Source organism: Eretmochelys imbricata, chromosome 11 (genome assembly GCF_965152235.1).
Source record: "Eretmochelys imbricata isolate rEreImb1 chromosome 11, rEreImb1.hap1, whole genome shotgun sequence".
NCBI lineage: Eukaryota > Metazoa > Chordata > Testudines > Cheloniidae > Eretmochelys > Eretmochelys imbricata.
The window spans coordinates 13399193-13426322 of NC_135582.1; the positions used below are offsets into that span (position 1 = coordinate 13399193).

The window sequence follows — 27130 nt, forward strand, 5'->3', positions numbered from 1 at the left end:
TTTAAAAAGTTTGGTCGAAACTTGTCTCCAATCTCCTTGGACTGGATTCACCCACCACTTTTTCACGATATGAAACCAACTGCAGAACATAAATCAAGCCCTGCCTTTCGTTTACACATCCCTTAGAACACCGTACACTCAGAAAAAACAGAACCACCGCAATGCTTCATGACACCACAATCTAAATCATGCTTATGCTGTAAAATAAGTGTGAGGAAATTCAGAGTGGTAGCTTCTGCAAGCAACACCTCAAGATGAGGAAAGGAAACCAACCAGTAAAGGAACATGACAATCCGCATACTATGTTTTGGAAATCACCTTATCGGATTATGATGATGGTGAATCAGATGGTTAAAAAAAATTAATGAAAATACATAAGTAACAGTGAAACAGAGAGCTGTGATCTTCCCAGTCCGAGGACACTGACTGAAACATAGGGAAGTGCAGCTCAGCAGATGAATACATAAGGGAAGTGACTTGGAGACTTTCACAGTGGAATTACGTTAACTTCTAGTGAGTAACCGTGGAATTTACCTTAACCCCACATGGAGTCTCCAGCCTCCCACACATTCACCTACACTTAGCAGCACTTTTCACAAACTATGCCAGCAGACGACATTTCCTGAGTACAGTAGGAGCAACATAGTCCCCATCAGCTTAGTATCTGACCAACTCACAATCTTTAATATATTTATCCTTACAGCACCCCTGTAAGGTAGAGAAGTGCTATTATTCCCATTTTACAGAGATTAAATAACTTGCCCAAGGTCAGACATGAAGTTTGTGGCAGAGCAGGAAATTCCACCTCCGTCTCCCACAACCCAAGCTAACCAATGAACCATCCACTCCCTCATCGAGATACACAATTAAGGAAATAATTAAAGCATGGCTGGAAAAATTTACCCAACATATATCAGCCCCATGACTAAGCCTCCTCACCAGGTTTAAAACTACTTGTGTTGCCATGCCAAAGTCATGCCTTCTTTAAACAGAAGTATATGCGCACAGTTCATTCTGTACTATCATGGAAACCAGGGTGGATAAAAATCAATCATTTTAAAAAAAAATCAGTTTATTTAAAATCAGTTTTTTGGATAAAATGCTTTTTGAGGAAAAAACCTGTCTAAACATAGTTTTAATTAAGATATATCTTTGAGCTATAATGTCTCATCATGGAATAGGGATTATAAATTCTAATTCTACAGTATGAGACAGGTTTCAAGTGAGCTGTAGCTCACGAAAGCTTATGCTCAAATAAATTGGTTAGTCTCTAAGGTGCCACAAGTACTCCTTTTCTTTTTAGGATGAAATAATATATTCATGTAATGTTTACGAAAAGTTTTGTAAACATGTTTTGTAAACAACAGTTCATGGATTAGGGACCCCATTTTATGGGGTTCCAGGAGCTTCTGTATAGATTATTTAGGTTAATCTTTCTATCTACCCAATGGGACTCAGTGTTCAGTCTAGAAGATACCATCAGAGAGGCTTTGTTTTGCAGTTCTCAAACTGTGGATTTGTGTCTCGAGAGATAACATGCTTGTTAACAGCAAAAATGTTTGGAGAGAGAGAAAGAGAGAGAGAGAAAAAGAGAAATAACAGACATCATCCCTATTGTCCCTCTGCAAGTTTGTTTACAGAGTCGATCCCTTACCTCTCTCTAAAGTGCAAAGTTTCAAAAAGTTCAATGAATAAAAGATGGTTGGGGCGGAATAGATCTGGAGAAGAAGTCTGGAGATAAATGTGAGAACGGAGGGACAGGCAGTAGAAACAAAAGTGAAACTGTTTGAGCAGCATATTCCAGAAGTCTTGAGGTCTTTTTGAGCATAGCCTTCATTGAGTTGAGATCTACCATACCATTCTCTCACTAGAATGGGAAACCTATTATGGCAGCAGGCCATAAGAGAGAGACCCAGTTTGGGAATAAGAGCCATTCAAGAAATATAGGTTTGCTGATGAGGTTTTAAAGAAAGTCACACCAGTGAACTGGTGGAAGTCACCTAAGCACTTGGATTCAGACACTGTTGAAGTGATAATCTCACTTTTAACAGCAGTAACTTCTTCTGCTGGTGTAGGAAGAAGATTTTCTTTCTTTGGACTAATTTATTCCAAATTGAGAAACCGTTTGGGACCTGAAAAAAGCAGGAAAGCTTGTTCATAATCTGGAAAAGAAAAACAAACAGGAAAATGAAGGTGAAGATGACTGAGTCAGCTGCAGAAGCCAATATTTTAAGTTTCTCATGTTAACCTGGCTGACAGTCTATTTAATTTTTTTTTAATATTTCATTTAACTATTTTAGTTAACAATTTTAACAAAAACATTCAAGTTTTTTTAAAATCAAGTTTGACTAAATTCAAAAATTCATGCGCTTGTTTTGTTAAAATATTATGTTTGCTGTTGAAGAAAAAAAAAATCCAGAATACATAATGTTGTTGTTTTAGTTAAATAAAACAAATTTAAATGGTTATCTCCTCCTAATACAGCATGGCAAGAAAATCCTCCAAGTATTAATTGAATTAATTTAATTTAATTAATTTAATTAACCTGTTGAATTGGAGATAGTTCACCTCCCAATAACTTCATAAGTATCTGCTTCAATTACCTTTGTCTAAAAAAAAAAAAAACAGCACTATTTTATTGGGTGGAAAATAATACCTATGCTCTTTTCAGGGATCTACAGAATGCTTTCAATATTCTAGAATTTGGTCTGGAAATTCAGGCATTAGCTTGGTCACAGATTAACTGAGTAATGGAAAATAGGTGGTAAAACATCAGAAAAAAAATAGGGTTGTCCTTAAAGTTTTTATCAGGGCACTTCATGGATCAATATTAAGACCCCATCTTTATATTTTTATTATATTATATATAAAAAATATATAAAAATAATGACCTTCTTGTACAATTCACTCTAAATCTATGATTTGCATATCTGATTCAGTTATTTGTAACAGTGAAAAAGTGAATGAAGTGTTCAAAGTGACTTGGGAAAGGATTTTGAGTATCAGTAATATAAACTCTACACTATCCTATTAAGTGGATAGTAACTTGAAATTGTTACAACCGTTCATAACTTATCTAAGTTTCAGGAGTAAATACACTTGGATGTAAGTATTTCTAAGTCCTGACAAGCTTCAGAGGGGTAGTCCTGTGCCACCATATAGACTAACAGACGTACTGGAGCATGAGCTTTCGTGGGTGAATACAAAAGTCCTGACAATATTCTCAGGCCCATAAATAACGAAATTAAGACAACCCATGTCTCAACAGTCATTTAATCTAGAAGACTATATTTTCAAGAATAATAAAGTAGTTTCCACTGTATTACAAAAGATGAGTTATATATACAGTAAAAGTATTAGCAGAATTACAGCACGAACATTGTGTAGATGTTTCACCCCAAAATAAGATATACTGGGAACACGACAATGTGGCCCAATTAAGACTGGGGCCTTTGGATACTACCACAGTATAAATATTTACTACTAAGGCTATGATTTTGGCACAGAGGTCACAGAAATTGTGAATCTAAATAAAATTAGTTAAATTCTGGAAATGGCTTTGGGAAGAAGAGGGGAGTACTTCAGCTGCAGAGCTAGGCCCAGCTTCCTGCTCCAGGTGTTGCTATCTGGCACCACTCAGGTTTTCAGTATCCACCCCTCTTGCAGCTGGAGAAGGAGGGGCAGATGGGCCAAATCAGAATGCCACTGCAACCTAGCACATGGGTCACACCACCAGTCAAATTTGGCCCATCTACCCCTCCATCTACAGAGCGGCGGATACCCAAAGTTTAGAGGCATCAGGTCTCATGCCCAGAGTGGGGAGCTGAGTCCAGGAACTGCTGCTGCAGGGTCAACTTGCTCTCAAACCCTCCCCTGACCCAAACTTTTCCAAGATTTCACTGACTATATATTTAGGCCACCAAGGACATGAAATGTCTTTTCTGTGGAATGCCTTGAATGAGAAGTACATGGCTAATCTGCCTAAAAGCAAAACCACACTGCCCCTGCCAGGAATGTTGGTGACCTTCCTGTGACTTTTCCTTGAACCTCTGCCGTGAAATTTACTAAAACTTCTTGTGCCAAAATCTTAGCCTCATTTACTGCTCTCCTGTAGTAGTTGTAGTCTGCCACTTTTATTATAATAAATGTCAAATATATTATACAGGTAGGCATGTGTTGCAATGAAATCCTTACAGCTATTTTAGAGAAATCCAACAAGAACTCATTTTGCACTCCTCTGTGAAGCCTTTATTTTGTTTTTTGAGATTCCTCGGTGTGCAGTAACTGCTTTTACAAAATATGTCCATATATCATAAAACAAGATTGAACCCTTATGCATTCCCTTGATAAACAAGCTTCAGGCCCAAACTTGTATACAGTATTTATATGGAAATGTTGATCTTTGATAGTTCTTAGCTAATGGAATTTATTTATAAACTTTGCAAGGACACCACCACCAAAGCACCTGCTCATGTCAGACCATGTTTATCTTCACACCATCATTCTAAGTAAGGGCGGTATTACCCCCGTTACACTTAGAGAACTTCAGAACAGAAGACTGAGTTACTTGCCCAACATAACACAGGAAGTTTGTGGCAGAGAAAAAACAGAGAGCAAATCTGAGCCACAGTCCAGTGTCTTAGCCACAAAACCATCCTTCCCTTGGAATCACTCCAGGCTGCTAAAGTTAGGCAGCTCCTTATATACAGCACTTTCCAACTCCTTTACAAACACCCCTCTGAGATAGGTAAGAATTATCCCCATTTTACTGATGGGCAAACTATACCACTCAAGTACCTTTTCCTAACAAGCCAGATTACTTCATAGCCCACACACCCCCTTGAAGAAAAAAAAAGGGGGGGAAGCCTCAGATGTTTTTCAAGAGACAGATTTTAGATACCTAAACAGTTATGTCCAAGGATCATTAAAATATAAAACTATTTTTCCACAACTTACTATCACTAGTCCATTTGTATTATTACTGTTGGCCCTCTGTCAAGTGACAGCAGATGTCAAAGCCTTGCAGGCCAGCTTCCTTTTGTTGGAGAAATCAGTGATGCTAAACCAGGATATATTCTTTGTGCAACTTGTTTACTTCACACTATATATAGCAGTGCCTGAACACAGGTGGTCACAAAAGGCATGCAGGCAGGCCTCATTCAAGAAACTGCCAAAACACCAATGCCCGGTTCCAAGGAGCAAATGTGTTTCAAAAACTGACCTTAGGAAGGCAGATTAAAGCAGAGAGCAAACTCCCAAACTGCTTGCCATGGCTCTCCACACAAAAAAATAATCTAGTAAAAAAAATTAACATTGATGCAACATTTCAGCAGACTGAGAAGTGCTTGCATGCTAAGAGAAAACTTGAAGACTAACAGCAAGATCTGACGACTCCCATCACAACACCTATTTATTACAGGATAGTACATGAAGGCACCTCCAGGATCAGGGCCCCATTGTACCCAGCTATGTACGAACACAGGAAACCAGAGTCTCATCCACCGAGAACTTACATGTTGCCTTCAACTCGACTGTAACGAAGTGAGTAAAAAAAAACCAAACAAATAGCAGGAAAAGGGAAAGAAGAGGGTATTCGTAGCTAATAGAAGGCACAACCCTATGTTTTTGAAAAATGTAAACTAAGTTAACGGTTTTAAAAATTCCTAATTGAAAGGTAATACCCCGATCTCACTTAACATTTGCTCATCTAAAATCTCAGGAAAAGCGTGCAGGGGCTTGCTGACTATATTAGTTTATTCCCCTTGCATATGGACTGTCCAAAAGTTTCCATCTACATAGCATTATTAGTTCTCTTTTAAAAAAGCAGGGGTGGGGGGGACAAAACCACCCCACTACTTCCTCTGAGGACAGGTTCCTAGAACTGTGGTGCCACACCCATGCAATACTGGGAAACCACCCAAATCTCAAGAGTTCTCCTTTCCCTCCTGCTGTCTTTTGGGCATGGGTGGGACCCTATAGGCATCAAGTGAGAGACAGCAGAAGTTGCTTGATCATTTAAAGAGCATATACTCTGACATCCTATTTTTTTCTCAAAAGCTATTTAGAAGGGGGAAAAAAAGTAAGATTCACTGTGCAATTCACCAGCATTTCAACAGTCAACTGCAAACTGGAAGCAGCGGTTCCTGTTCCATCATTTAGACTTGTGGCAGAAGAAGTTGTATTTTTCACACTTACTGGTTTCTGTGGCAATCAGCACATTCTCCTCCACTCAGTCAAAATACAGTGCAAGCAAATCTAGGAAACAAGTTCCTCTAGGGCAGTGGTTCTCAACCAGCGGTACACAGAGGTCTTCCGGGGGCACATCATCTAGATATTTGCCTAGTTTTACAACAGGCTACATAAAAAGCACTAGCAAAGTCAGTACAAACTAAAATTTCAAACAATTACTTGTTTATACTGCTCTGCTATATACTGAAATGTAAGTACAATATTTATATTCCAATTGATGTATAATTATATGGTAAAAATAAGAAAATGAGCAATTTTTCAGTAACAGTGCGTTGTGACGCTTTTGTATTTTTATGTCTGATTTTGCAAGCCAGTAGTTTTAAGTGAGATGAAATTTGGGAGTACAGAAAACAAATCAGATTCCTGAAAGGGATACAGTAGACAGACGGTTGAGAGCCACTGCTTAGGGTACTTAAGGAACTAACTGAAGCAATCTCAAAACCATTAGCAATTATTTCAAGAATTCATGGAGGATGAATGAGATCCCAGAGGACGGGAAACGGGTAAACATAGTATCTGTTGTTAAATATGGGACCAAATTACAGAGGAATTACAGACCATCAGTCAGGCTAACTTCGACACCTGGAAAGATACTGGAACAAATTACTGATCAATCAATTTGTAAGCACCTAGATGATAAGAGGGTTATAAGGAATAGCCAGCAATCATGTTAAATCAGTCTCATTTCCTTCTTTGACAGGGTTACTGGCCTAGTGGATGGGGCCGGGAGAGGGTGGGAAGCCGTAGACAAAATATATTTTGATTTTAGTAAGGCTTTTGACACAGTCCCACATGACAGTCTCATAAGCAAACTAGGGAAATGTGGCCTAGATGAAATTACCATAAGGTGGGTGCACAACCTTTTGAAAGACCATACTCGGAGTAGTTAGCAATGATTCACTATCAAACTGGGAGGGTGTATCTAATGGAGTCCGGCAGGAGTCAGTCCTGGGTCTGGCACTATTCCATATTTTCATTAATGACTTTGATAAATGGAGTGGAGAGTAAGCTTATAAGATTTGCGGACAACACCAAACTGGGAGGTGTTCGGAGGGCAGGATAGGAATTCAAAATGATCTTGACAAATTGGAGAGTTGCTCTGCAATTAAGAAGCTGACATTCAATAAATTGCAAAATACTTCACATAGGAAGGAAAAATCAAATATACAACTACAAATGGAGAATCACTAGCTAGGTAGTAACACTGCTGAAAAGGAGCTGAGGGTTACAGAGGATCACAAACTGAAGTCAACAACATGATGCAGTCATGAAAAGGCTAATATCACTGAAGTATATTAACAGGAGTTTCATATGTAAGACATGGGAGGTAACTTTCCCCACTCTGCTTGGCACCAGTGAGGCCTCAGCTGGAGTACTGTGTCCAATTCTGGACACCACACTTTAGGTAAGATGTGGACAAATAGAGAGAGTCCAGCAGAGAGCAACGAAAATGATAAAAAAAGTTGGAGGGGGGTGAGGGAGTGAGAGAACCTGGATTTGTGCAGGAAATGGCCTAACTTCATTATCATGCACATTGTGTAAAGAGTTGTCACTTTGGATGGGCTATCACCAGCAGGAGAGTGAATTTGTGTGGGGGGGTGGAGGGTGAGAAAACCTGGATTTGTACTGGAAATGGCCTAACCTGACGATTACTTTAGATAAGCTATTACCAGCAGGACAGTGGGGTGGGAGGAGGTATTGTTTCATATTCTCTGTGCATATATAAAGTCTGCTGCAGTTTCCACGGTATGTATCTGATGAAGTGAGCTGTAGCTCACGAAAGCTCATGCTCAAATAAATTGGTTAGTCTCTAAGGTGCCACAAGTACTCCTTTTCTTTTTGCGAATACAGACTAACACGGCTGTTACTCTAAAAAAAGTTTAGAAAACCTGACCTCTGAGGACAGAGTAAAAAAAAGTTAAAAAATTGGACATGGTTAGTCTTGAGAAAAAGAAGATCTGATGACAGTCTTCAAATCCATTCAAGGCTGTTATAAAGAGGACAATGATCAGTCATTCTCCATGTCCACTGAAGGTAGGACAAGAAGTAATGGGCTTAATCTGCAGCAAAGGAGATTGAGGTTAGAAAGGCTTCCTTCCAAGAGAGACTGTGGAATCCTCATCACTGGATGTTTTTAAGAACAGATTGGATAAACACCTGTCATGGATGGTTTAGGTTTACTTGGTCCTGCCTCAAGGTGGGGGACTGGACTGGACAACCTGGGGGTGGGCAAACTATGGCCCGCCAGCCGTTTTAATCCGGCCTTCGAGCTCCAGCTAGGGAGCAGAGTCTGGGGCTTACCCTGATCCTGCACTCCAGCTGGGGAGCAGGGTCGGGAGCCACTCTTCGTGGTTCCCGGAAGCAGCAGCACGTCTCCCCTCAGGCTTCTACTTGTAGGGGCATCCAAGGGGCTCCACTCCACACACTGCCCCAAGCACCAGCTCCACAGCTCCCATTGGCCGGGAATCACGGCCATTGGGAGCTGCAGGGGCGGCGTCCGTGGATGGGGCAGTGTGCAGCAGAGCCACCTGGCCATGCTTCTGCATAGGACCCAGAGCGGGGACATACCGCTGCTTCCAGGAGCCACTTGAGGTAAGCGTTGCCCACAGCCTGCACCCCAAGCCACTCCCCCGCACCCCAACTCCCTGCCGAAGCCCTGATCCTCCCCCCCAACCCCTCAGCCCCAGCCTGGAGCACCCTCCTGCACCCCCAAACCTTCATCCCCAGCCCCACCCCAGAGCCTGCACACCCAGCCAGAGCCCGCACACCCAGCCAGAGCCCGTACACCACACACCCCCGTCCCAGCCCTCCCGCACACTGAGCTCTTCATTTCTGGCCCCACCCCAGATCCCACACCCACTCCTACACCCCAACCCCAATTTCGTGAGCATCCTTGGCCCACCATACAATTTCTATACCCAGATGTGGCCCTCGAGGCAAAAAGTTTGCCCACCCCTGTGATAACCTCTCAAGGGCTCTCCCTTAACTTTTCTAGGATTCTGTAACACAAAGACATCAATAATTTGAGGACAACACAAAGTAAGCCTCTAGAAGTGCTCCAAGACACTTATTTCAGTTAAACACACTGCTTACCCCTTTCCATTTATAAATGTTTTAGGCTATAACCTACTACCTACAAGAGATCATCCCTCTTTGTTCTAAGTTCAAACTGAGAGGATTTGCTATTACATTAGATTCTAGTTCAGCCTTGCTACAAAAACTGAGCAGTGTTATTGAAATCCTAATATGTTATAAGATATTAATATTTCTGTACCCACTGAAAGCGCCAGTCTGCACTGGGAGAAAAGAGTTATTCCCCCTGAAAACTTATTGTCAACAGGAATTTTAAATCAGCCCTAAGTGTTTTGAAATACCATTGTGCCTGAACTTGCAAGACAGGGAGGGAAAGGCTGCATAGTAATACCTACTGTCCATTATATTAATGAAACTCCTTAAGTGACCACGCTAACTCTGCTAGGGCAGAAATTAGCAAACAGAGCAAAGACCCTACACCTAATGAATAAAAAGCAAAACATTGCTCTCATTGGACAGCTGTAAAATGGCCTGTTTAACTGCACTGTCATTTAGAAGGCTCTTTAGCACTCAAAATATATCTGCCATACAAACACGCTGAAGTGGGTGTTTAAACAAGCAATTTAACTTCTGCTTACATTAATACTGAAACTACTCTGTAAATACATCTAAATTTAGCAAAGACTCCTCCCACATACACAACTATGATCATCAATTCAAAATGAACTCTAAAGTAAAATCTATGGGCGACACTGGCTTACAGTATCAGAAGTACTGGAGATTTCAGAAGCCTCAGTTTGAGGCATTTTAAAGAGGCCCGATTTTCATAGGGTACATTCTCAGCACTTTCTGAAAAACAGGACCCTTTAAAATATCTCAAATTGAGCACCTAAAAATGGAGACATGCAAAACCACTAGCCATTTTTGAAAATCCTATGGCTGTCTTATCTGGCTTCTGAAGACCACCATTAAAATCATCATCAATACAGTCTGGCGTATACATCTAGATAAAATGAACTGCAAGGTTTTGGAGATGGATGTGTCAAACAAACGTCCCAAGATGCCAACATTTCAATAGTATGGTTATGTTACACAGTGGAGCACAGAAATTGTTACTGTCTCCATAGGTATAGCTTCATTATCATTTTTATATCAACAAAATTTCCCTTTGAGTCTGGTACCACAAATTAAGCAATGCACCACTTCACTTAGTAATTGCAGTTTCTGATAAATATCAACAGAACATTCACTTGCTAGTCTCCTGACATCAATTTCATTCAGTTCAGAAGGTGAATCAAAGCTGCTCTACTCGGAGTTACGTTACAACACAAAATTTGCTTCTATGCATTTTCTTGGAATTAAATGTCAGGCTTATTCTTGAAACCAAATAAAGAGGATTTCACTTTTAGAGTAATGGACCCTAAGCAATAATTATGCACAGAAATAGGCAAAAACAAACAACAAATCTCTAAAAGAAAAGGAGTACTTGTGGCACCTTAGAGACTAACAAATTTATTTGAGCATAAGCTTTCGTGAGCTACAGCTTATGCTCAAATAAATTTGTGAGTCTCTAAGATGCCACAAGTACTCCTTTTCTTTTTGCGGATACAAACGAACACAGCTGCTACTCTGAAACAAATCTCTATAAAGCGTATCTAGGTTAGCACAAGCATGGCCCAGAACAATGGTTTGCTCTGCAGCTCCTATGTCTCTTCACAACTGCATTTCTTGCTAAACAATAGTATACAGTAGGTCCCAGCCTACCAAGAAACATGAGAGGGTTTTCTTGTAACTGTAAAACTACCGTATCCCGGAATAATATTGATACTCTACATGGCTGTTATAGACTTTGCAGCAAACATCAAGTCATAAGCAATCTGAATAGCCTACATCTTATCAATTATGCAACCGATTTGACATCCGCTATTAAGTCCTTTCACCATCCCCTAAACCACCTTTGGAAGAATCTTGGAAGAAAGATAATTAACTGTTAAGTGCCACATCTCAGAAATGGTTCAAAATCAAGACTCTCAGATTCATTGGTTTTATTCTGTGTGTGTGTCAGCTGAAAAGCACCTAACAATGCTAAATTCATTTTACAATAAACTGCAATTTGTCTGGATACTCAGAGGATTGTTTCAAATACTACGCATACACACCACAAAATTAAAAGTTAAAAAAACATTAAGGTTGCAAAGTCAAGCACTCAAAAGCTAGGAAATGCCAGAATTAAGGTTGCCTTTGCCATTTTAATTTGACCTCCATGATAGTGTTTAATTACATGGTTTTTTTTGCCATACCTCATTCAGAGTACAGAATAGACTATGCTCATTTAACAGCTATTTAATATTGTGTTTCCTCCTCCTTGCTCAATGTGTGGCCCCATGCCTTATTTGCTGTACATTATTCAAACCTTGCTCTGAAGACAGAATTATTAAAATTTCCCCATGGGCTTTTCTATAGTGTGCATCACTGTAGTATCTAAGCGCTTCACAAACATTAATTTATTTTCACAACACCCTGGTGAGATGCGAGGTATTATCCCCATTTCACAGATGGAGAACTGAGGCACCGAGAGATCAAGGTCAAAATTATCCACTAAGTTTGGATGCCCAATTTGAGATGCCCAAGACCTGATTTTTCACTGTACATAGCATTATATAGTATTTTATATATTCAAAGCACAGCTCCCATTGACTTCAGTTGCAGCTGTAAGTGCTCAGAACTTCTGAAAACCCAAGCCTCAGAATCTGGGTGTCTGACTTGAGAAAATAAAGAACACACAATTAATGACCACAAGTGAAAAGTTTGGTTTAAGCAATGGACTAGCATCACACAGGAGTTCTGTGGCAAAAACAGAGATGGAGCCCACCCAGTGTAGATGCAGCGTTCGGGGTATCTAGCTGCTAAAATCTAAGATGTCTCTACAGAGCATGTGCACACTGCAATTTTGCAAAGGCATAGAACTTGGCCAAATTTGGGCAGATTTTCACAGAGTTAGTACACAAAGGTCACCACCTGCCAAATTTCAAGGCTCTGCTCCAAAGCATGGGGGGAGCTACAGCTTTTTCAAAGAAAGGATTTCCAGAATTTCTTAACATGGGCAAAACAATGTATTTTTCCCTAGCATCATTCTCAAAACAGCTGAACTTCTCCCCAAAAATAATCTGCCTCAGGCAGCCACCTACCACAGAAAATTTCAGTCTAAATGGTTAAAGTTTGGCAAAGTTACAAGCAACTGAAAACAGGGTCTTATAATGGAAAGCGTTAGGCAACCGTAATGATAGGCGATGCTACCAGCTGCACCTATAATCTAATGTGAGGAACATGTATCATGAGAGAATGCTCAGGATAAGTAAGAGTCCTGTATACATTCCCTATTTTTCAGGGAACTATTCTATTCTTTGTATGTTCTTATACTGTATACATAACTGTAATAGTCAAGTGTTTTCCTGTAGTACATTATGTGACATGACAAACATCTGCCATGCATGGTTTGTTCTCCCCAAGGAGAGAATTTCTTATGTTGTGCCTAGTGGTATGTTTTGTTTTGGTAATATTTTTACTCTTAATATACACGTAGTTATGTGTTTACATTAGAGAAGACAAGGTTGAAGACCTTGCACTTGTAGTGAAAAGGTAATGAGATTTGTGACGGTCCTTGGTTCCCATGGGAATTCATTCCACAGGAAGCCATCAACAGCATAAATGATCTGATCTCTCAGAATGACATGTTAAAAACATTTCCCCTGTACATTCTATTTAGTTTTAATATCTAGTGATCTTGGGTCAAATCACTAAGACAAATATTCTACTATGATACAGTCAACAGAGCCTTTTGCACATTTCTGCCCCCATGGGTTCTACGGCCTTCACTTTCAGGGTCCTACACGATGAAGACGCTCAATGGCAGCAAGACCTGGATAACACTCTTAGCAACCACTCATCAGCCCTGACAAGCCAGTGGAGAGGAACATTCAGCACTCCCTCACCTTTGGCCCACTTCATGTGTAATTGGGCCCAGGTATTTTTTTCTTTGTAGCAGACAGCTAACCATAGGAGTTGCACCTCTGAGTGTCTGTCCGAATTCCTTTAGCCATTCTTTCATAATCCTGTCCACTTCTTTAACACCAGCCAGGTTCACTGCTCATACGTCAACATCCTGTGTGACCTTCCCTTTGTTCCACCCATCTAGTGCTTTAGTTCATGCATAAACATGAACATAAACTTGCCTACACTGGGGAAATTCTCTCTGTTAGAACATTTGTTAACACAATGTTAAGGACTCAAGGTAAACAAGAAAGGTTGTGTTTTAAAAATCACATCTCCTCATCATATTAATAATTGTGAACCCAGGATGGACCCTAAGGTTAACCACAACCAGCTGACAATTTTAAACTCGACAGTCCTTGTCTATATTGAGTGATAAGTTGTGCTTAACTCCTTTGTTAATATGAATTACAACTAGGCCTGCCAAGTGATTAATCACGCAATTAAAAAAAATGATTAAAATGTTAACACTATTAAACAACAGAATACCGTTTATTTAAATATTTTTGGATGTTTCCTACATTTTCAAATTTATTGATTTCAATTACAACACAGAATAGGAAGCGTACAGTGCTCACTTTATATTTATTTTTTATTACAAATATTTGCACTGTAAAAAAAGAAAAAAGTATTAAATGACTCGAAAAATACAAGTACTTTAGTCCAAACTCTATCATGAAAGTTGAACTTACAAATGTAGAATTATGTACGAAAAAAACTTGCATTCAAAAATAAAAAACAATGTAAAACTTTAGCGCCTGTAATTCCAATCAGTCCTACTTCTTGCTCAGCCAATCACTCAGAAAAACAAGTTTGTTTACATTGCCAGAAGATAATGCTGCCCACTTCTTGTTTACAGTGTCACCTGAAAGTGAGAACAGGCATTTGTATGGCACTGTTGTAGCCGGTGTCGTAAGGTATTTACATGCCAGATGCGCTAAAGATTCCTATGTCCCTTGATGCTTCAACCACCATTCCAGAGGACGTGTCCATGCTGATGACGGGTTCTGCTCGATAACGATCCAAAGGAGTGTGGACCAACACCTGTTCATTTCATCATCTGAGTCAGATGCCACCTGCAGAAGGTTGATTTTCTTTTTTGGTGGTTTGGGTTCTGTAATTTCCGCATCAAAGTATTGCTCTTTTAAGACTTCTGAAAGCATGCTCCACAACCCATCCCCCTCAGATTTTGGAAGGCACTTCAGATTCTTAAAACTTGGGTTGAGTGCTGTAGCTATCTTTAGAAATTTCACATTGGTATCTTCTTTGCATTTTGTCAAATTTGCAGTGAAAGTGTTCTCAAACCAACAACATACTGGGTCATCATCCGAGACAGCTATAACATTAAATATATGGCAGAATGTGGGTAAAACAGAGTAGGAGACATACAATTCTTCCCCAAGGAGATCAGTCACAAATTTAATTGACGCTTTTTTAAACAAGCGTCATCAGCATGGAAGCATGTCCTCTGTAACGATGGCCAAAGCATGAAGAGGCATATGAATCTTTAGTGCATCTGGCACGTAAATAATTTGCGACACCAGCTACAACAGTGCCATGCAAATGCCTGTTCTCACTTTCAGGTGCATTGTAATTAAGAAGTGGGCAGTACTATCTCCCATAAATGCAAACAAACTTGTTTGTCTTGGCAATTAGGTGAACAAGAAGTAGGACTGAGTGGGCTTGTAGACTGTAAAGTGTTACATTGTTTTGTTTTTGAGTGCAGTTATGTAAAAAAACTACATTAGTAAGTTGCACATTCATAAGAAAGATTGCACTACAGTACTTGAATGAGGTGAATTGAAAAATACTATTTCTTTTGTTTACAAATATTTGCACTATAAAAATGATAATCAAAAGTAATATAAAGTGAGCACTGTACACTGTGTTCTGCGTTGTAATTGAAATCGATTATATCTGAAAATGTAGAAAAAATCCAAAAATATGTAATAAATTTCAACTGGTATTCTATTGTTTAACAGTGAGATTAATCGCAATTAATTTTTTAAATTGTGATTAATTTTTTTGAATAAATTTGCATGAGTTAACTGCGATTGACAGCCCTGTAACATGGTGCAATCTCTCAGTACAGAGAAGTCAAAAATTAAGATAAGCAGCAACAAGCACTAAGTCTTTTCAGCCATCCCCGCTGACAGATCACGACTGACTGCATGCCAATGCAGATCCCCATGACCGAGGCTTGCCAATGCAGCTCCCAACAGACAATATTTAAACAGTGATGCTGTAACTCCATGCTGGCATGTAATTATTTATTATCTACTAATCACAGGTGCACACTGTGCTTTACAGACTGCTTGAGTGTATTACTTTGTAAGTGGGTAAATTAATTTGTCTTCACTTTGAATTTGTTTTATTGGGTTTTTTTAAATAAAAGATTTATTAACTTTTGCACGATCCAGGGCATGAGTATATTGTGCCGTAGAGATCAGTCATGAAAGAAGCAACTTCTCAGAGATTTCAAGGAGAAGGAGGTCACTGGATACATAGGAAGAGTGAGTCTGTAACAGGCATAGGGGTGACACACAAAAAAGGCACAGAGTTGCAAATGGGAAGAGACTATGGGGGAAGTGAAGAGCAGGCACTATACAGGAAAAGGAAAGCAAAAAATGGAAAGGGAAGGAGAAAGATGAACTTTAAACTGGAGAAAGCACATACTAATTTTAACTTTAATAATAAAGGATTTTAAAAAGCCACACACATTAAGAATTAAGGCCCAAGTTTTCAAATGACTATCTGGATGCCTCAAGTTTTTGGTACTCAACTTGAGCCACCTTAAAGGGTCCCAATTTTCAAAGGGTTGGGGGCTCAGCACTTTCTGAAAGCCAGGCATCTTTAAGATGTGTTAAGATGAACACCTAAAAATTGAAGCATCCAAATTTCTAATCATTTGAAACTTTAGAGCTAAGGCATTTAACCAATAGGAAAGCAGTATGAAAACACAGGAAAGGTAAAGGTAGAAGGAGAGAGAGGGTGATGCCAGTTGGTGACTTACTTCTTGATGTCACAATTCTAGCACCCAACTATGAGTTTAAGGGCATCGGTAACAGAGAAACAAAGGGAGGGGGAAGAAGAAAAGCAAGAAGGAGACAGAGGAGATGCAAGCATGCCAGCTCTAAAACAGATTTATCAGGTAATAATAATCTGTTATTTCGCCTCTCTCTATGAAAGGCGCTGTGGGCTGGCTGCTGCAAAGCAAAAGAAGTTTAGAATAATAATTTGAAATCACCACCAAAAAAAAAAAAAATCCACAGACAAGGAGTCTAAGAAGTTTTACCTTTAAACAGAACAGAGCAGAAATGATAACAAGAGAGAACAGGTAGGGACAAGAGTTAGAGTGGAAGTTACAAAGAAATGGCATAAGAAAACTGGCCACTAAAACTGATGCATTGAACTTCCTTACTCATCACAATACTAGGGACCTTGACTTTAATGGAAGCTCTGGCTTATTCTCAAAAATCCAATCTTAATCAAATCAGTTACTACTAGCTATGCAATTCTGATGCACTGCACAGCTAAAACTTAGTTATAATGTTTACATAAGTATATAACAAAAAGAAAATCAGAGTTGGGAATCAAGGATCAACATACTGCAGAGGTTAGAGAATAAGCAACCAGTGCTCTCAAATACTATGTGTGCTGCAATAACTGAGTTTACTTGATTTCCCTAATTTAATTTACAGTCTTAAAAGGCAGACCAGTAGGCTTAAAAATTGGCATTTTGGGGGTTCAGATACTCTGGTGATGGGCATGTTATAAGAGCCTACAGATATTAGATAGATCCCTCGGGGGGAGACTTTCTGATCTTTCAGATTAACTCCAACTCATCCAAACTTCGCTAGAAAGGATTCTTATCAAAGTCAACCCCAAGAGGCAAATCACCTTAATTTCAAAATATATGCCTTAGCTGTTAGTTAATTTTAGATCTGATTAAAGGATGGTTTTTAATGTATTTCTTGGTCTTTCACTGCCTTACACATTTTCTTCCTACTCATAGCTTGAAATGCAAGAATGTTGAACTTTTTAATCTCCTCAAAACTTTACTCCAAGACATCTGGGAGCAAGGCTTTTGTTTGCCGTGTCCATTGCCTTTAGATTTCACTTCCTGCAATATTCCTCTAAAGACTGCATAGTCAGTGTGCATTTTAAAAATGCAGAATATATATTTCTTTACTTTTTAGCCACAAGTTATTCCACATCCTTAATGCCTGCACATCTGCTCAACAATAGAAGTAATCCCCATGTCAAGGTCAGTACAGTTAGTTTACAATATATAACCCATTACAATCAAATACTGTTCTGTATAAAAAAGGTGGATACAAGATCTAACCTATTTTGACTAATATTTAAAATGTAATACTTTTAATACTTTAAATGTAATGCCATTTAAACAGTCAGTCACTTTCTCAGTTTGCAAAAGTCTTACAAACAGCATTATTCGCAAAAAGAAAAGGAGTACTTGTGGCAACTTAGAGACTAACCAATTTATTTGAGCATAAGCTTATGTTCAAATAAATTGGTTAGTCTCTAAGTTGCCACAAGTACTTCTTTTCTTTTTGCGAATACAAACTAACACGGCTGTTACTCTGAAACAGCATTATTGTTATTTAGAATTTTTATTACAATAGTGTGTAGGAACACCAGTCAAGGATCAACTTGTAGGACTTACTGTACACATGTGTAACAAAGATGGTGCCTATCCCAGAGAGCTCATAATCTATGGGGGGGGGATTTGGAGAGGGGGGAGAGAGAGATATTAAATGGCAGAAAGGGGAATATGAATGCAAAACAAAAACAAAAAAAGAAGAGGAATTTCACAGCAAACATAGCACCCAAATCTATTTTTAATTGTTTTGTTTTTAATGGACCAGATTTCAACTTGATATTGTCTACTGAATTTAAAAAAAAAAAAAAAAAAAAAAAGATTTTTCCCACCCTGCCTCCACAACCACTGAATTTACCTTTTACAGTTTAATGTCAGGCACATTGGTAACATTGTTTTTCTTTTCTTTTAAAAATGGCATACACTTACTGTTCAACTGAATATTTATGACATCAAAGGTCTCAACATTTGACAGAGAAAAGTCTCTGCATTTTGTAGGGGGAAGAAGGAGTAGTTTCCACCTATCGTCAGTCACTGAAAAGTATGCTGTTTCAGTATAAATTATAAAGGTTTTACTAAAACTCTGAAAGACACTGCCTGGTCAAATTTGGGCTGTAGTTTAAGTTTTGCGAGGAAGTGAGGAGAAAACAACGTTTTTCGAAAGTTAAGACAAATAAAAATGTTGCCATGTTTTGATTTTTTTAAAAACCAACAAACATTTCCTTATAGCATTTGCAACTCAAATATTGCAGCTCTGTGCTAATGCACAAGAACTTGAAAACGTAACTGACTGGAAACTAACATTTTCATTGTCTAAGCTGACAGAAATGCAAAAAAGTGAACAGCATAAACACTGAATAGTTGATTTAAAAAATAATTTAATCTGAGAATACTATAGCTTTAATACTATAACTAATATAGGTTAATATTTCTAACAAGCTTTGGGAACTAAGCATCAATATTAATACGAGCCTAAATAAAATACAGACGCAATATAATTAAATCCATGGCCATGTTATTCCGTGCAAATGGAATGACTAGGTGTGATTTTATCTCACTCTTCATAGGTATTACAGTACTGTTGACAACCATTTTATAGAGTAAGATCAAAAGAAGCTTTACAAGTGGAAACCAGCAGCATCCTTGGTTTCCAATTGCAACAGACAAATGTCACAAATGACATGTTGTTGCCATGAAACAGAGATATAAAATTTCACAGCAGCACAAATAATCTAAAAGTTTTTTCTCTGTGCAAGACAACTGATTTCACAAAGGTGACTTCTCAATCAAGAAAATTAATTCACTTGGTAGAAACAAGGAACTGATTAGACAAGTTCACTAACCACAAAGTTACCTTGTAAACCCTAAATATCAGGGTAAGATCTGAAACAACTCAAATAATTAAAAATCAAAGAAGCTGAAATGATTTGGGATTAATTTCCATCTCTCTCATAGTAGTCTCTCTAACTTCAGCTTCCTGATTTTATTAATTATGCTAATAAATTACAACAACGGATTTACATGGAGTAAAAGTGAACATATTGTCCTAAAATGAGACGACAAATGAATAAGTATGTAGGTCAGTCAGATTTACTTGAGATCTTTGCTTCTGACTTCCCATTCTGTCTCCTCTCTCCAGCCTCCCTTTCTCTCCTGTTCAGCTCTGTGTCTCCGACCTTTGAGGTCCTGGGGACTATCCTCCCCGCAAAGGAAGGCTGGTTCCCCCCACGTTTTGTCCCCTCTGGGGTTACAGTATTACATCACAGGTCAGTCGGGGTCTGGAGGGAGGCTGTTACCCCAAGCGAGATGCACCTGGGAAAGCAGGATACCCGTAAATAGCTCACACAAGGGATCCCCTTTACCCCCTTTCCCCCCTTTCCTTAGGGGATGGTCGCCAGGCCACCAGAGCAGGACCTACCTGTATTGCCAGCCCTTGGTGCTGCCGCCCCGGCTGCCGGGGCTCCTGCTGCTGTTCTGGGCCGGGAGCGGGATCTCCAGCTTCGCTTCGCTCTCGGACACCCTCATGGCTGCGGCCGAGGCCGACTCCCCACTTTGCATGGCACCGTTTTTAAGCCACCCGACCCAGGAGGAATCCGAAGGGCCCTACGCCCCAGGCGCCGCTCCCACAGCACCCCGCAGGGGGCAGCGGGTCTCCGCGGGAAGCCAGCGACCCAGGCGCGGGAGGGGGAGACTCTGGGCAAGGGGGCGGCGCAGGCCCCGGAGTGCAGCCGTCACCGGGGCGGAGGAAGCGGCTGGAGCTCAGCAGGGAGAGGGCGCGGGGCTGCTCCGCTCCCTCCCTCTCGGCCTCCTCGCTCCCTGCCGCCCGGCGCTGGGCTCCCCGTGGCACAGGCTCCGCTCCCTGGCTGCACCTGAGCCACCGCCCACGCCAGGCCCCCTGCTCCGTCCGTGGGGCTCGGCCGCGCCCGCCTCCTGTGGGCTCTAGGTCCCGCCCCGCTCGCCCTCTCGCTGCTCCCCACCCACCGGGGTCCGGCCTCAGCGTGCGGCGGACGGAGACACAGAGCCCGCTCGGCTGGGCTGGGCCCGGCCCGCCGCCGCCGTCCTCCCTGCGCCCAGAGAGCGCCAGCGCCGCCTCCCCTTCCGGGTCAGCCGCCCGGCGCGGGGAGGGAAGGCTCGGCTGCCATCTTTGTCACGGGCAGGGAGGGGCGAGGCGGGCCGCCTCCCTCCCTCACAGCGCCCGCGGTCCCGCCCTCCCCAGGAGAAGGGGGCGATTCCCTGTCACGGCAGCACCCCCACGCAGGGGTGCTGGAACAAAGTGTATCCTGGGGTTAAAGAGACCCATTGAACCAAACCGTATGATGGAAGCCCTGGGGCAGCAGCCACCCCAGCACCCCCACCCTGGTACTGCCCCCCCCCAGGGGAAGGGGGCGCCTCCCTCGTTCACAGCAGCTCCTTGGGGCGAAGGGGGACGATCCCAATCTGGGACAGGAGCCACCTCTGTGGGTTTGACGGGCAAGGGGTTGGAGAGAGCCTTTGCAGGGTGTGTTTCAGTCAGGCCCTGAGACGCTCCTGCATTCAGGGTGCCAGGGCAGCGTGGAAACCTGCTTGTGGGAGTCTGGAAGCCAGCCCTGTGGAAACATGCAAGCTTGTCCCCGGGTCATGCTGGCGGTTCCAGCCATGTCAACACAAACAAGTTTAACCTGCACCTCAGTCTGCTAAGGGTGGCAATCCTATCTATGGTACTTACCCAGCTTCCCTTGTCGCAGTATCTGAGCGCCTCAGACTCTATAGTATTTATCATCCCCACACCCCTGTGAAGTATGGAAGAGCTATTTATCCCTATTTTACAGATGGGGATAAAAATCACATAGGAAATCTGTGAGAGAGCAGCAACTCGAATCCAGATCTTCCAAGCCTAAGCAAGTGCCCTAACCACTCGCCCTTTCTTCTGCCCCACTGGGAAAGGGCTACAAACATTTGTTTTAAAAGTTACAAATAGGGCTATACCATAGATCTGGGGTGATACCTGTGTGGTAAACTGATTACTTGACTGATTAATTTGATAATCTGACTGCCTGACCTGCACTCTGCCCTCTTTATTATCATCATCATGGGATGCCGTTTCTGTTCTGGTCCTCTGGATTTCCTCTTTTAAATCCCTCCTGCCCCACTTTTACAAGAGCCCAGTCACATATGTATCAGTTTCATGAATCTCTATGGAGAGAGGGGGTTGACTGTTGGGAGGGTCCAGTAAGGAGAATTGGAATTGGTGTGGAAGAAAGATAAGGGATGAACAGGGGAGGGAAGGCAGGGCAAGGAGATTTAGTGTATGTGGCTTTAATAGAACAAAGCAAAAACAACAATGTAATTAGTAAGACTTGTGACTATTAGCATCCAGATCACTTTGATTGGGAGATCTTTGTCTTTTTAGATTGTATCCCCATTCAGGGCAGGGAATGTGTCTTCCTCTGTGTTTGTAGAGAGTATAGTCCAACGTGGCCACAATTCAGACCTGGTCCACAAGGCACCACCATAACAAATATTAAATATTAATAAAAAAATATTGTCATACTAAAATGCTGCCATATTCTCAGTAAGCCGCATGTGATGGAAAACCATTGTGGGGTGGGGAGCATTATTTGAGAGGGCATTGTAACAACCAAACCTCACAGACCTGATGGCAGGTATTTTGCTCATATTTGTGTTCCAAGGTTGTCATAGCACAAGGAAGGATGCAATTTACTCAAATGGTATAACTGGGGAACAAACCCCACACCTTCTAATCAAATCAACACATGGCTTCCCACAGAAAAGGTTTGTTTGTTCAGCAGCGACACACAGGTTCTTAATCTGGTTCACCATCTGGTTCACCACCTCTGAATGAGCTGAAATGTGAAGGTATCTGGAGCACTGCATGTATCTGAAGCACTGCATCCACCCAGGCATATTTTGCATGTGTCTTTTTTTACTGTACATAGTATGGCATTTTTCAAATACAGTTCTGATTCAAATTAATTCAGACAGCTCAGTGGCATTTGGATTTCCAAGGATTAAGTAAAATTTGAGGTTTTATAACTAAGCTAGCTATTATGTATGTGTAATCCACTTCTGACCCATGAATAGAATCCAAATAGCTCCACTCTGTTACAGGCCCTGTAATGCTAAGGGTTAAAGGACAGTCTCCCTTAGTTCAATTAGTCGAGGCTTATGTAACAAGGGTTTCTGTCCCTGTTGCTGCTGTAAAGTTGGGAATGGCCATGGTATACAGGATAGCAACAATCGTAAAGCCCTAAGTGGCCCCTGATTTGTTACACTGGCGTGAGCACTCACATTTAAACCCCTCTGTACCCTAGACATTTAAGGGCAGCCTCTGCCCAATGGGGAGAATATGTGCTCTCCCCTCATGTTTGTTGTATCTAATTGTTGAGTCTCTTCTTACACTTAGAGCAAAAGTTCTTTGAGGGAGTGACCATATTTGTGTGTGTGTACAGTTCTAGCATGCTAGGTTTGGACTTCTAGGCACTACGGCAGTACAAAGAATAGTGATGGACTAGCTAGTATGTATGTATACAACTCCTCTAATGAATAGAAAAACTACTTAACTGTATCATATTCTACCAACAACTAACAGAGATTCTCCTTTAGCTCTGTTGGTAAAGGTCTGCTCTTTTGCAGTAGGAGGTTTTGAGTTTCATCACTATGAAGTCCCAAATGGCCATGCTATGTAGCACAGTGACAATCCTAAATGTCTACAAATGTGTTATGCTATTTTAATTTTATGAGTGCAAAAGAAGCACCTGAACAGTTTTTTAAAATCACAAAAAATTACTCTTTTCTCACAACCAGCCAAATGGAATTCTTTTATCCTTTCCAAATCTTTTTAACAACATTTTTAACTACTTGTTTTTTCAAGCCTTTTTTAACTGGTCCTTTTCTTTTTCCCCCCATCCTGATGTATGTCCCGGTAATACTGTTAGAACGAATACCTTAAGTAATGTAATACAGGAAGAGACTGTAAATCCTTGGGACTGGGTTCCATATCTATACAGTGGCTAGCACAAGGGGGTCATGACTCTAATAACCGTGTCTTTAAGCACTACTGTAATATAAACAATAGAAAAAAGGTGATGGTACCCTATATTTCCAGGAGATAAGGGTCTTAAATTCTTTCAGAGCTACAGTTTAAAATAAAGGTCAGCATGTGGGCAGCAAGTGTTTAAATTATTTTACCCTCAAATAAAAAAAGATCCAAATTGTGAGGACAGATTAAATAAGGGCTATCAGTTGTTACATTCTTCAGCCTGGCAACAGCATTCTGGCTGGTTTTTGTTTACCTTATTTCCCTTTCAGGTTTCTTGCTACTGTTTGTTTGAGAAAATTAATCTTTTCTTGTATGGTTTAGGAAACTCTACATAGATAGGGAAAATAGACAGGAATATGCAATCCTTTAACCCTACCAACAAAAAAAGCTAAAATTAAGTGCTGTTCTTACTTGAATGAAGAGCTCAATATTGTTTCAGATCTCTGGAGTTCAAAGGATGACATTTCTTTAACTAGATATCTTCTGTGGTATCTGTCAAAGTCACTCTTCCCACATCAGTTTAAGTAATGGGCCTCACCAGATTGCAACCCTTTATAGAACACTCTTCTAGCCCTGGCTCTGACCTGTATTCTCTTTTGGGGGAAGCCTTTTGCTTCAAAAAAAAAAAAAAAGAAGCTATTGTTTTTGTTGATCAGTTGGTGCCCTCTAGTGAATGAGGGATGTTGAAGAAAATTGGATTTCAAATCAAGTACTACACCTCGAAGTCAAGGTTGATAATAGTGAAATAACAGCAACAGTTCCCCTTACAAAAATAAAGAACTTATGAAGTGGCGGCAGAATGAAAAAAGCAATACCAGACCATTAAGAGACTCAGTTTTTCTCCACAGGACAGGTAATCCCTGGGAACAGACATCTTCCTGTAAAAAGGCAGCAACCATACCCACCCCTAAAAATAGGTCTAACTCAGAACTCCTATGGCACTGTATGTATATGTTATAAATGTTTAAAATACTTGAAACACATGGCTGCATAGGCTACACAAGACTAAGGATATTGTGGGAGCATTTATCCCCCAAAAAAGAAATTCAGTACACAATTCTATCCCCTTAGAGCTGAAAGAGACACTTACCACTAGCAGCTCGCTTTATACTACACAAAGGCACTCTTGAGCCATGAGAATATCGGTGACATTCATAACATCCTTGCCTAATGAGGCAATAGAGTGAGGTTGGACCTTCACTAGCATCCAGTATTAAAAGTGAAATTCTAGAACTTTACTTTGGGGCCAAATTCTTTTCCCTCACCAAAAGCCTGAATGAAAGGACCCAATGTGAGGGCTCACCATAGTAACTGGGGATGTGATTCCTCCCCCAGAGCTGAACACAGACTGAACATATTGGGGCAGGAAGAGATGCAAAATTCCCTTGTTTTGTCTTTCTGCAGCCTCACCCCTCACTACAATAGAACTAGGCTGGTTTTACTGCATTTTTGGCTTTGTGAACCCATGCAAAATTGGGCTGGGGGCCATAGAATTTCCACTGAAGAAATTCTCCGCCAAAAATAGCCCTCTCGCTGGCCCTGCATTATAAGGAAAAATCTTGTATTTTGACACAGGCACATACTCGGAAAATTTTCTGCAACATGAAACACAAGAACTAAGTCAGAAATTTCATGTCCCTGATTCATTTCCTTCTGTTGTGGGCAACTGTTACTGAAAGGAACACAGTAACTTTTCACCTCTTTCCACTAGGCCCTTTGTAACTGCTGCTGCACCTGCACTGGGATGCTAATTCTGCCTGCAATCTGTTACAACACAAGAGTAAGGCAGTTGCTTCCTCCTAGGGGTATCCAGGACCTCTCAGAATCAGGCCCTGGGTTATAAGAATATAAATAAAGTATAGATTTGCTTTCATACATGGTCAGTTAAAAAAAAAACTAGTTAAGTTGTTTACTTATGTCATTACTTGCAGTACCATGGAGTTCCATAATGTGGCATTAAAGAGATGTACAATCCCATAGCAGTGCAGGTAACAATATAACTAAAATAACAAATAGTCATCTTCTGTTGTCACACATATTAAATCAAATTTGCAATGATTTGTAACCTGGTCATTACAAAAATTACCCAGGCCTGATCCTGTTCACTCACTGACTTCATCTGAAATGAGCAGAAGCTGTGGGTTCTCCACACCTCTCTGAATCAGCTTTTCCTACAGTCCTCACTGGGGATTAGCCACATTCAAAGTTTTAAGTTTTCAAAATCAGCTGAACTTCAGTTATTTGTGACCCAAAAAGTCTTATTTAAAAAAAAAAAACAACAGGCAAGATATTTCCCAATACACCCACAACAGCTGAACAAATTTCTCTCCAGTTTAAAAACAAATTACCTTTGGCTGAGACCAAGTTTAAACAGCCTGGCTAATTGCATTGTGTTCTCCTCCAGTAGCTGGTCCACACAGAAGAAAATGGTAGAAACCTATGCTTTGGTGCACATGGTCCTGGTGAAGAAAAGAAGCTACTCCACCTTCCTCACACTGAATTTTTTTCCCATGAGTACTAGTGAATTAGATAGTTACTCATTGATGAGAAAATGGGTGGCAAGATATCATTGTTATAGTGCTCTTGCCTGTGTTTGTAATCTTTGCAATGATTGATCAATAACTGACTATTAAGGTTAATCACTTACTCAGAGCAACTGGCATTTGGTCTATTAATAGTCTAAGAACACACATTTCTTGGTTCTTGTGACTCTCTAGCTGATGGCTATAATAAAGTAGAAACTGAGTGCAAGGGGTATCATTCAGAGCAATAGCACAAAATCTGAAGGGAAAATATAATTAAAAGAGCAGCCTTGCCTCCTAAAATAACCTGCATACCAACTGGTATTCCCTGCCCCCATTACAAAAGTAGCCGAGTCAGTGTAACACAGAGCAGAATTTGACCCATAGTATTTTAAATTGCTGAAATGGCCAGGTGGCATTTCTAGGTTTCTGACCTTTATACAAACTAAGGGCTTGGTTTTATTGGATATTGCTAATTCTCCATGTAGCTTTAATAGGCCAACACCTTTTGTAAATTATTTGTAATGGTTAGTAGCTACCCACTTTCTCATAATTTCCTCACTTTTCTTTCTTAAACCCAACCTTAGTCATATAGACGTAGGGCTAAATGCTGCTCCCATTTACACTGGTGTACATCTAGAGTCACTCAATTGATTATGTAACTGAGTGCCATGGCCAAATTTGTCGAGAATTTGGCAGCAGTTCACTCTGTGTATGAAACTTCCCTCTTTTCCCTATTCCCCTTTCACCTCCTTCAAACTCATGTTCTGCAAAATTTCCAGTTCTGCTTAGCATTACTCATTGCCACGCTCTGTGCACATGCATCAAAGCATCAGCACATGAGCCTTGCTTGAAAATATAAATGGGACTTATTCAATGTGCTGGGAAGCTTTGGTACTGAAGCCCGTCCTTCTGTAGGATTTCATGCTTGGCAACTTAAGTAGCTCTCCTCACAAAAAAAGCACAGTCTAAGCAACGGGCTATGCCTGTGCCTAAGGGTGTTATGCAGAGACTGGGGGGGCAAAATAAATCCTTCCTCCAGCCTATGGAACAGCTACTTCATAGCTGCTATTGCAGCTTCTGAGGTAACTGCTTTCCCACCATGTGTGTATATGT

General features: G+C 40.7%; 1 protein-coding gene across 1 annotated transcript in view; it reads right to left on the minus strand.

The window, feature by feature from the left end:
• The window catches only part of OSBPL11 (oxysterol binding protein like 11), a 62711-nt gene extending 42300 nt beyond the window's left edge, over positions 1-20411 (minus strand). The window contains exon 1 of the mRNA XM_077829657.1: positions 19872-20411. Within this exon, the coding sequence (XP_077685783.1) occupies positions 19872-20011 (140 nt within the window). The 5' untranslated portion in view covers positions 20012-20411. The remainder of the gene's footprint in view (positions 1-19871) is intronic.
• Between the last annotated feature and the right edge of the window lie 6719 nt (positions 20412-27130).